Consider the following 12212-nt stretch of genomic DNA (forward strand, 5'->3'; position numbering starts at 1 on the left):
GGAACTGCTTCCATCCTGCGACAATATCTGTAATACCATCAAACATCCACATCTGCCTATCCCAGGTCCTGGGTAAGGACTCGATAGGTAGACAAAATGCCAAATCCAGTCTGAACATCTGGCTGACTGTGCGATGATCGATAATAATAATAATAATAATAATAATAATAAAGTTGGAAGGGACCTTAGAAGTCATCAAGTCCAACCCCCTGCTCAGGCAGGAAACCCTACACCATTTCGGACAAATGGCTGTCCAATCTCTTCTTAAAAACTTCCAGTGTTGGAGCATTCACTGCTTCTGGAGGCAGATTGTTCCATTGGTTATTTTTTTTTACTGTCAGGAAGTATCTCCTTAGTTCTAGGTTGCTTCTCTCCTTGATTGGTTTCCACTCATTGCTTCTTGTGCTGCCTTCAGGCGCTTTGGAGAATAGCCTGACTCCCTCTTCTTTGTTGCAGCCCCTGAGATATTGGAACACTGCTATCATGTCCCCCCTCATCCTTCTCTTCGTAAACTAGACATACCCAATTCCCAGCAACCATTCCTTATATGTTTTAGCCTCCAGTCCCCTAATCATCTTTGTTGCTCTTCTCTGTACTCTTTCTAGAGTCTCAGCATCTTTTTTACATTGAGGTGACCAAAACTGGATGTAGTATTCCAAGTGTGGCCTCACCAAACCATTCTAAAGTGGTATTAACACTTCACATGATCTTGATTCTATCCCTCTGTTAATGCAGCCCAGCACTGTGTTGGCTTTTTTGATGCTGTCTTGAACTTTACAGATAGTTGTTGATGAGATTAATGACTTAATTAATAGTTACAGTGTAATGACCTGTCCATTAGTAATTTTCCATCATCTCTTGATGACTTGAAAAACTTTTGGCCAACAGGCAAAGAGATAATATTACAGAGGATACAAAGACAAACAGACCTTCTGATATCTGGAGCAGAAAAGTTTAGTGGCACTTGTTCAAATGAGCCACCATCTTTCAGGAACTGGGCAAAAGGTCTGCCAAAACCTAGCTAGTCGGTAAGATGGCTCTCTTTTATTTTGGCAAAGCTTTCTGTAATTCAATGCCTAAGATCAGTCAGGAAGGTCGATCTCCAAAATCCACTTGCAGCTGAATTGCCTTGACATGAGACATTCAACACTCATCACATTCCAAATTAATAAAGCTTCCTTTATGGTCTGTAACTGTTCTGACAGGGAGATTGAATCCCTGGATCTGGCAATTTGTCTTTTTAAATCTGAAGATCTCAAGAAAATGGTGAGTTCTAGACCCCCTTTAGGCAGGAAAGCCAGCTGAGTGACTTTAGCCCAATCACCAGGAGACGGTGAATTCTAGTCCCCCCTTAGTCATGAATGCCGTCTGGGTAGCTTTGGGTCAATCAGCAGGGGATGGTGAGTTCTAGTCCCATCTTAAGCATGAACACGGTCTGAATGATTTTGGGCCAATCAGCAGATGACTTCTAATCCCACCTTAAACATATAAAACCAACTGGGTGATTTTGGGCCAGTCTTTTTTTCATCCCAACTCATCCCACAGAGTTGTTGTGGGGAAAATAGCAAGGAATATTGGTATGTTTTCCACTTGAGTGGTACCATACATGAAAAAAAAAACCATGGGGTAAAAATCTTCTTTAAAACAGGTCCTCAGTGATGAGGTTGTCTCCAAGCTGTGAAAGAGCTTCAACAGGAGAGAGAAGAAAACATCATTCAAACTAGGTGCTCAAGGGAGTGAATGTGAGAGGGAGAAGAGAAATGGTGGACAAGGCTCTCTTTTTCTACACAGCCTCCTCTCCTCAGCAAGGTTCCCCATCATCCCCATCCTTGGTATCTCCACTGTGACTCCTTGGGAGTCCAGCATATCCTCCTGAGCACTCCTTTCGGCCTCCACTGAGAGCTAAGCGGCTGGGTGGACTTGCAGAGAAGTCTAGGGATTCACTGACACTGAAGATATATTTCTCCCACAGAAAGCGCTCCAAGTCAGGGGACAGCGCTGATGAGTTGGAACCTCGAATGCTCCCTGTTGACGCCGTATATTTTTCAAAAATCTGCCGACGGTACTTGAACTCCAGAATAGTCTTGGTGTAAGTGTTGAGGGTCAGCACTGAGGCTGACATGCAAAGAGTGAAAGAGAGCCAGGCCAAGCTGTGGGGAGAACATCAGGACAGGTGAGCAAAGGAGAAGAGAACACAACTTGAATCCCTTGGCCACTGATACCCTAATGTCTTCCTCAATTGTCCATCACTATTCCCAAACATTTATCCCCCCACTCAGATGCACTGCTTCTTTCATCCACAAAGTTCCCTCATCTCCAGAATCTCAATATTAAGGCTAAGGTCTTCTCTATTATAAATACAAACAGAAGTTTTGATCCATGAATCTTAAACATGCTTGGTTGCAGAGGTATCTGAGACAGCCAAGAGAGCAGTTGATATTGGGCAATTAAAATCCCACCTCTTTGTTATGTACAATACATGCTTGGCACGCGTAAAAGGAACGGGAATTCAATCATTCTGTCATGGCTATCTTCTTGACTGTTTTGAACCCTCTACCCATGGACACCACATCTCATTCTTCTTTTTCATGGTCCTTTTTTTGCTAGTTTTACAAGTAAGAAAACCAGGCATCTTGAGTTATTAGACAGTTTTCTCTAAAATATCTCTTGAGATTCAGGTTTTTATATTTTATTGTTTTTACTCATTCAGATTTACGCTCTTTGTTTTACCATCCACTGTGCTATTGTCATCAAAAATGAACAGACTGTACATTTTGGTAGATTAGAATCTCGTGCTGTTTGTCACAGGAATTTACTACCAGCCACATCTTGGGACCGTATAACATTCTTAGATACCTCTGAATCTCTTCCTTCCCTCTTTTTTCTACTTCGATCAAATCCTCTCTTTTCTTCCATTCTGACCTGGTCTAAAGAATTACAAAACAAGGTGGTAAACTCTAAAGAGGAAAGATCCTCCCAGTCTCACGCTCCTCAAAGCGGACTACTCACCCAAAGGACCATCCATAATACCATGTCTGGGGCCTCCAATCCTTTGGCCCCAAGTTTACAGCCACCTGAAAGACAGTCATGTACATCATGTGGGCCACCATGCCCAGGAGACCTGTGGAGAAGAAGAGGTCAATAAACCCATTCAAGCCATAATACTTTGCCACCCTGGAAATGTTCCATGTAGCAATCAACAGCTTAAGCGGACAAACATACACCCATACAAACATACACCCATAAATGTGCAAGTTGTGGGTTGATTCAACAAAATCTAAGAGTAAAGCTCACCCCAGTACATGCTCTATAAAGAGAGGGGAAAAGAATGACGGGAACATATAGCTAGTCTTAAACTTACAATCACAATTCTGACTAGAATTTCCATCGCTAAGAATTGTTCATTGTTAAATGAATCGCACCCAGTTTTATAACACTTTTTTCCACCTTGGGCATTAATTAGGATTCCGTAGTCAGCCTGACCACATTGCTAAGAATTCTGGGAGTTGAAATTTACCTCTCTGAAAATGGCCAAGATTGGGAAATCTACATCGGAACTATCTCAGAGACATTTCTGTCTACACAGAATAAAGAGATGGACAGGAGGGCAAGGGGCGATACCTGACAAAACAGTGATCACAGCTGCGAAAGCATTGATCTTGAGACCATCAATGAAGTTGGCATAGTAGATAGCATCCAAACACATCAGCAAGAATCCAATACTCAACAGGATGATATAAAGAAATTCGGAAGCAACTGAGAGCCACAGCACTCCTGCAGGAAAAAGAAAGAGGTTATGGGGTAGAAAGAGGCTAAGCTGCTTTGCTACCAGGAAGAAAATTGATAACAGCCACTAAATTATTCTGTTATCCCAGAGGCTGCCTGAAACTTTCCCACTGGCTCTACTTATAAAATTCAAAAGCCCAGCTGGGAAGGACTGAAAAAAAAAATGATAACAAGAAGGCATTTGGACTGACTGGGTACAGGGTGGGAGAAAAGATTTTGGTGGCCACAAGGCTTTTCTATCTCTTTGAGAAGGCAACATTTGACTAGCTGAAACTTTACCTCAGAAATATAAACTTTACTGTACTTACGGAGTTGCTTCCCACTCATTTTGCACTTCCGTGAGTTGGCCTATTTTGCCATCCAAATTCTCACCTTTTTCTGACTCTGGAGGCAGCTCAATGAAACTCCGACACTTCTCCTCTGCCGTGAGGGGAACAGTGAGAAAAGACAATGACAGTTTAGCCACAGCTGCTGCTGAACGTGGCAATGACTTCATGCCAACATCCCTCCCCCGTCTCCAGGAAAAGGGGATCTTTCTGTTTCTGCCACTGACTAGCGGCAGGTCGATCTGAGCTGATCTCAGCAAGAAAGTGCACCAGGTTGAGAAGACAAAGAGATATAACAAGGGACCAAAGAAAGAGTGCCATAGTCCAAATACCACTTTTCCTCATCTACAGTAGACTCCCAGAATCCCTAGCTCGCAAAATCCAGCGGAACGTTTGGGACGTTGGAGGGCATCTGGGTTGGGGAAGGGTTAACCCAGGGGTCTTCAAACTTGGCCCTTTTATGACTTGTGGATTTCAACTCCCAGAATTCTGGGAGTTGAAGTCCACAAGTCATAAAAGGGCTGTTTGAAGACCCCTGGGTTAAACCATGACTTTCAAAGTTTTTTTGAAGTTTAAAGTTCTCCATTTCTCTAACTGCACTCTACATTCTGATTCACACACTAACCTGTCTGGCAATTTTGTCCAGCCACTGGCCCCTCTTGTAATAATTAAGAGACTATGGTGCTAGGTACATTTTCCATAATGCTGTGAAGGAAATGTATCAGGAACTGTGCTGAGAAATCCAGCTAGTGAACATCATCGTGTTCAGACATTGCTCAAAAAAATGGTATTCTTTCCTGAAGAATTCTCCAATAAAGGTAAAATTGGGGTCTACTTCCTTAGTTAAAATTGGATTTGACTGGCTATAGGTAGTCCTCAACTTATGACTGGACACTTAGCAATGGCCGAAGCAATTATGAACCTACCTCGAAGCAACTTGCAACCCAGACTTGCAATTTTGATGATTGTCCCTCAGTCACATCATCAAATTTCAGGCACTTTGCAACTGGGCAGCATTTATAGCCATTTGAGCGTCCCTCAGTCACATGACTACATTTTATGACAGTTATGCTTTTATTTCCAGTTTTTGGCAAAACCATGCCCATAGGAAATTATTGGTTTGCTTTATGGGCATGGTACACTTGCTTAATGACCACTGGAAAAAATGGCATATAATCAGGTTGGTAACATAGTAACTTACAACCGTGATGGGCTGGCTCCATTATGGTCATAAGTAAAGAACTATCTCTATTGTGATTGGTTCTGAACCATATGGCTTATTTGCAGCTAATTTAATCTTCTTTTAATCAACTAAGTATGTTCTCTGAGTTTGTACAATACATTAAATTATGGAACTGCAAGGTTTATTCAACACTCTAGGTTTAAATGTTACTGGCTAGTTGTGGTTCAATGTGCTATGGAAATAAAGGCTCTCTTTTCCAAACTGTACAGTTATTTTGTGTAAATTAAACAAAATTAGAGAGAGCCCGTAGTACTCTAAAACAGGGGTCCCCAACCTCCGGTCTGTGGACCAGTACCGGTCCGTGGCATACCAGCAACCAGACCATACAAACAAGCAAAACCCCATCTGGGAGATGAAGGCAGCACACAAAACCATGCACACCCCGGTCCATGGAAAAACCTTTCTCCACAGAACCGGTCCCTGGAGCCCAAAAGGTTGGGGACCTCTGCTCTAGAAGTTGTTTCTGTACCGTCTGAGGTTCCAAAAATTGTACTTCAGCAATAGCTAAATGGGAACACTATTTTCCCATCTCTACTTCGGAATGATTTCAGACAAGGCAAAGGCAGCCCTTAGATTTGGAGGAATTGAAAGGGGACAATTCTTTGAATAGAGCCTTTCATGTCGTGCATCTAACTGCGACCTAAACTTCTATGGCAACCTCTTCTTTCTGTTGTATCTTCACGTGAGGCGGTGTAATGGGCTGTGAGAATAACCTTGAGGAATGGGAGGAAGAGCTGCAGCCAAAGCAACAGTCAGACAAAAGAAATCTGACTCCAAAGCAAGAATGTGATTTGAGAAAGCATTTCAGACTTGACCCTGCCTAGGATGATGGCAGGCAGCGGAGAGGCACATTCAGATTTGCAGTAACGGAAGTTACTAACAATAGTAGTTTTATATTCATGGCTCAAAAATAGTAACTGTGAGAAGGACCTCGGAGTCCTAGTGGACAATCACTTGACTATGAGCCAGCAGTGCGCAGCAGCAGACAAAAAAGCGAATACAATCCTGGGCTATATAAACAGAGGCATAAAATCAAGATCACGCAAAGTATTAGTATCGCTTTATAAAACCCTAGTGAGACCACACCTGGAATACTGCAGCCAATTTTGCTCACCATACTACAAAAAAGAAGTTGAGACCTTGGAAAAAGTTCAGAGATTTTTTTCTCCTGCTTGAGCAGGGGGCTGGACTAGAAGACCTCCAAGGTCTCTTCCAGCTCTATTCTATTCTATATTCATGTCTTTAGTGTTCAAGTCTGGTCCTGTTTGAAGTACAGGTAGTCCTCAATAAATGACCAGTTGCTTAGCAACTATTCAAAGTTATGACGGGCTTCCCCAGAGCTACTTTTGACCCAATTTGGAAGTTCTGATGGCTGCACACATATACCTTGTAGTCACATGACCACATTTTGAGGCTTGTCAATGAGCTCACCATTGCAGTCTCCCGTGCTAATATGACTGCGATTTTCAGCGGGTTTTTACCAGTTTCTGGCATGTACTTTTAGTTTCTGGCAAAAAAAAAAAAATGCCCATTGGGGAAAACAAATCTACTTAACAACTGCCACATTCACTTAATGATTATGGTGTTCACCTAACAACCACTGCAAAAAAGATGGTAAAATTGGGCACGATCACTTGATGACCCACTTAATGACCTCCATGATCATAATACCAAGCTTGATTCTGGTCATAAGTCAAGGACTACCTCGCTAAGGGTTGTAATCAGCTCAGCACCTCAGTACAGACATGTCAGTTTGTGTCTGGTCCATGAACACTGTGTTCCAAAACCTTTCTAACTGAGACAATAGCAGCATCTGCTTCTTTCCACTAGGAAAGTTGTATCAGCTTGGACCACCATCATCCAGAATTGGTGGCCAGGGTATATCCATTAATTGCTGATTTTAACTCGCCCCACATTAAAACAATGCGGACAGCCCCTCCTAAGGTCTCATTAGCGAGGCAGAATGGGGATTGGCAATGAAAAGAACCCCATTTATGCAGCATATGTTTCTCCAGGCTCACAGACTTGCGGAAAGCACTTGAACGCAGCTGTTCGGCCATGCTCTGAGACACAGGAGGGAGAGAACAGGTGCCAAGATTTGCAAAAGTACAAAAAAATCTCAAGTGTGGGCAAACTCAGGGTGAAAAAAACCCACCTCCAATTTTCACACAGAGAGTTGAGCATGCCAAGGACTTTGGTGGCATCGTTCCCTGCTTTGTTCCAGAGAAGAAACCATAGTACTAGTACCCTCATTCCAACAATTCACTGAAAAAAATCCTGGATGTAGTAGTCAAATAGTGTTTTATAATTATCTGTTGCATTTATCTCATCCTTCCTCCAAAAAGCTCAGGTGAATTCTTACAAGTCTCTCCCTCCCCACTTCCCATTTTCTATTCCAACAATCCTCCAAAGTTATCAGACTGAGAAAGAATAATTGTGTGAGATAAGTTAGCCCAAGGGCCTCACCAGGGTTTCTGAGGAAATGAATACTAAGATTTCACTTTCTATTGTGCCATTTGTTATTACCGTTGATGGCTATACATCACACAGAATAAGACAAGACTCTGTCACTAATAGTTTACAAAGAGAATCCCATACAAAAGTATAAGAGAAAGAGGTAAGAAGGTGTAGCTGGGAAAAAGCTCTGTGCTCTTATTTATAGGTTCACCAGATATATTAGTCCCTTCTTATAAAACTCTTAAGGTCCTTTATAGCCCTTTGAAGTTCTCCTACAACATTGTCTACATTGCTTATCTAGCCAATTCTTTCCCACCCTGTGAAAACATGAATGTCTAACTACAAATACAGTCATGGAATCAACTGCCCAGGGATGGTTACCCTCTTTAATACCTCCATGATGTTCTTCACACGACAGCCAGAAACCCGTGTGGAAATACTGAAAAGCATACTTGTCTTCACCCGTCTCCCAGATGTACTGGACTTTGTGGGGATCCACCGTCTCATTTGTATCCACAGTCCCGTTGCTGTTGTTGGGTGCACAATTCCCTTTCTTGACCACTGAAAGGCAGGGTGATTTCACCACTTTGTGGGTCCCTTCACACCAATAGCTGGTGCTGAAAGCCGACACAGAAAAACAGAGGGCAAGACAGTTGAGGCCCAAGGAAAGCATGGAGCGAGCTCTTCGGCTTAATTGAATCATCGTTACAATTTTCCCAGAGCTACAGGAAGAGACGGGGTTGGTCCTTGAGATCAAACCCAATTGTTCAAAGTCACTCTAAGTGGTGGATCGATCAGACACCTTCTGGATTTAGTGAATAATTCTGCACAAGAGTCCGGTGGGCAAATTGTTTCTCCAATTTTCATCATTGTCTCATCTTTATAAGCAGAGAGCAGGCTGTGTCCAACAAAGCATTCACCCTAAAGGGAAAAAAATGCATGTCAGAACTTGGAGTTAGATCTGGTTACTTGAGGATATAACGAATAGGAGCCAAAGTTTTCCAAGGAACAAGTGGGATCTAGGATCAGAAGGAAAAATGTGGTTTGCACCTACATTCCAAGGGGTGTATATCAATGAGATTGAATGAGCAAATAAAGAGATGGGTGCCATCAATCCTAAATGCTCCCTGATGACAGCTCCTAATGTGACTGAGCAAAAGATACCATGCAGCTAATCCTTCATGCCTTAATAGATTTCAGGGTGTGTATGTGTTTGTGGTAAAAAAAGATAGGAAAGGTAATAGGGGGAAATGGGTTATAAATGGAAGGTGACAAAATTCTGCGCTCGGCCCCCCAAAAAGTCTGATATAGCTTCTCTATGTCATGACACGAGATTTGTGGATATTATCAGCAAGATAAATGGCTTGTGCTGAATACTTTAAAAAGATTTTTTTTAAAAAAAATCTTCTTCTTGACAAGCCTTTTCTTCCTATTTACTCCCCTATTAACAGGAACCTTTCAATCTGATTAAAAAGCAGAGACAATCCTAAACTCTTTCTAATGTAAAGACCATCAATAAATTTAAAGCAAATGTTAAATGTCTTTTGGCATGTCATAGAATTTACACATCATTTTGGATGCTTCTCATCTCTTTTCTGTAACTAGCAAAGCTTCTTTTTGAAGACCTGAGGACGCTTTCCCAATTATGGAGATCTTTTTCCAACCTTCCATCACCACCATCTGCCACCCATACACTTGTGAGGGAGGGGTTGATATAGTTTCAAAGAGTTAAAAAATTCCTTCTTAGGCTACAGAGATCAGCTTCTTACACAACATACCACTGCAAAATTTATCTTTGCTATTACAAAAAGTCCTAGAAACTTCCAGAGGCCTTATCTGACTCTAAAATGCTACCTTGGAGACCCCTGATCAGAAGCTAATAGTCTTCAAGGTGAACAACTAGCCAGTCTGCCACATCAATGAATCTCCCACTTCATTTTGTTTTGTCTCTGGAGCAACAGTGTGGAAACTAGGCAAAACATTAAGGTGGCCTAGCTTCCTAGACACTCCACTAAGAATATAAATCCTTCCATTCCCCACCATCCAGTCAGAGCTGAAGAAGCTTCTTGGATGAGAAGCAAAATGTCTTTAAAGAAAATCAAGGATGTCCAGTTGCCTCTTGAAAAAGCACCTTTGGGACTCCATAGACATTTGGGCGCTGCACAGTTTATTGTGCCTTGCAGTGAAGAAGCCAAAACTAGAATACTAGGAACTCCTAATCATTTCAAACGCCTCCCCCCACTTTCTGAAATCTCCCCTAATTTGCTTTGGGCTCATCAGGCTTGCTAAATCTATTCAAAATGTGATCTTTGGGTGCAGTCTATCTGAACCAAGTGACTTGCTGCCTCTCCTTGGGATGAAACAGCTCACAAGTTGCTTTGTTGATCCTGCTTTAAGAATTATTTCTCAGTCCTCTTCTGAATGAAGAAGTTGTCTTTCTGAAATCCATGGCAGTTCTTTTACAGTTCTCTCCCACAAGGTTGCAAACTCTTTTTCTTCTTTTAATTATTCATCACAATTACAAGCCACAAGCATGCAGCAGGCTGTGTCAAATCTTTGGAGTTTTGCCAGTTCAAACTTCTGCCCAGAAGGAATGTCAAAAATCCAGTGTTCGGGCTGAAGAATAACGGAAACAAATGCAGGAAGAGAGGAAACGTGTATCTGAAGGAGTGGCACTCTGTCAGAAAGGTCCAGCAGTTCATAACCCTAAAAAGAAGCAATTTGAACCCAGTGGATCAGGCCTTTTATTGCTTGGGGGAGCTGAAAGACTGGATTGCAAAGAGTACAAAATATCACCCATTAACAACAGCTCACAATGCCACTTAAACTATCAGCCACAAATATTCCCATTTGAAGAAAATGTTGGATGCTCAAAATCCAGGAGTTCTTGATTCCCCTTCCTTAACAGATCCAAAAGAAGGTTGCTCCAGAAATGATCCCAAATACAAGTATCATGGGTATGATTCAAAATCCCTTGGTTAATGGATGGAGACCAATCCTGGAACATTTGACCATATCACTCCTGGACCATCACGCCAACAGAGAACTGAAGATCTATCCTCTTTTCAAAAAAGAAAGGAAAAGGTATTTAGCTGATGCTAATAGACAAGATGCGAGGATCTTCAGCAGAGATAGATGCAAAGAGCAACTCCCAGGGGTTCACCCTGCACCTTGTAAAAAATGCTTCTCTGTAGCTGCTCAGCATGCAGAATCTCTCTACACTGGCTGGGCTGACTGGAGAGGTGGCATAAGCAGGGTGATAAATGAGCAGGCAGCAAAGGCGACAGAGTCCCTGGAGGATAGGAATCAGCAGAGAAGTGGAGCGGCAGCTGATTAAACACACACAAACACACACACAAACACAACTTCATTAGTGCCAAAGGGGTACCAGTGCCAAGTTTGAGGGATTAACATCTAATAAAGGAGAGAGGAGAGGAAGACAGAGCATCATGGACCCCGTTTTTTAAAATTCTGTGTTCAATCAGCTGGCTGCTTGAAAAGGATAAAAAATTGGATGCGAGATGAGGGAACAGCTGGGTCAAAGGTGACAGAGGGGACTGAAAGAGAGAGAGAAGAGGCAGGGAAGAAGAGAGGGATGGAGGAGGAGAATAGAGACCAGCAGATAAGATCATGGAAAAATGATCGGCAGAAGAGCGGGCTGGTGAACTGGGCTGATCAGTGACACAGCGGGATTATTATAACATGAGTGAAAGATTTCCACCAAACAGGGTTGAAAACATTATTGTAGCCTGATGCTTAGAGAGCAAATGTACACAAGCATTATTGCCTTTTGTATTTTTCCTTTTGACTGACCTTGTTCCCCATTTAAAATGTCAGTTGTTGTTTAGTAAGCATGAACACATAGGAAGGCCAGTCAATACAGAGAACAAATATTGAGATAGATAAGGAAATATTTGTCCCACTGCTCAGAGTTGGGGGGAATCGATCCGTACATAAACAAGAGTGAATAGATTGGCCAATATGTCAGTCTAAAAACTGGTATGTACGTATGTATGTATGTATGTATGTATGTATGTATGTATGTATGTATGATATATTTAGCCTTTACCTTTGGATCTTGAGTCTCTTGGGATTATCATCTGGCTGGCTATAAAGAGATTGTTTTTGTGTATCCCATTTTCAATACTATCAACATGTTAGGAAATCAAAGCTGGCGTAGACTTAAACACAGCTAAGTAACTAGAGCAGAGAAGATCTAATTGGGTGGACTGGCAGCCAGAATGATAGACATCTAAAGAAGAAGAAGTAACAGTCATGCAGGCTAACTGGATGACAATTGGTGCATGGGAAATGTATAGGCATTGCAGCGTACAATAGCAATAGTCCATCACAGGAACCCTCTGCCTTTCAAGGCTGCATTCAGTTCCTAAATATTTTTT

The 12212-nt window shown here is 42.1% G+C and overlaps 1 protein-coding gene across 2 annotated transcripts; it reads right to left on the reverse strand.

Moving 5' to 3' along the window:
• Positions 1–641: 641 nt before the first annotated feature.
• LOC120304452 (germ cell-specific gene 1-like protein) lies at positions 642–11446 on the reverse strand. 2 transcript variants are annotated; one of them, XM_039335026.1, is made up of 6 exons: positions 10183–11446; positions 8206–8733; positions 4159–4206; positions 3622–3774; positions 3010–3121; positions 642–2150 (listed from the first exon to the last, which is right to left on the reverse strand). In XM_039335026.1, the coding sequence occupies exons 2-6, from the start codon at positions 8513–8515 to the stop codon at positions 1802–1804; spliced, it is 972 nt and encodes a 323-aa protein (XP_039190960.1). In that variant the 5' UTR covers positions 8516–8733; positions 10183–11446; the 3' UTR covers positions 642–1801. The 2 variants fall into 2 exon arrangements, with proteins under 2 accessions (XP_039190960.1, XP_039190961.1); XM_039335027.1 differs by having other exon boundaries at positions 9944–11446.
• Positions 11447–12212: the final 766 nt, after the last annotated feature.

The sequence above is a fragment of the Crotalus tigris genome, unplaced genomic scaffold, assembly GCF_016545835.1.
Source record: "Crotalus tigris isolate CLP2741 ecotype Arizona unplaced genomic scaffold, ASM1654583v1 scf7180000017639.5415321, whole genome shotgun sequence".
Classification (NCBI taxonomy): Eukaryota; Metazoa; Chordata; class Lepidosauria; order Squamata; family Viperidae; genus Crotalus; species Crotalus tigris.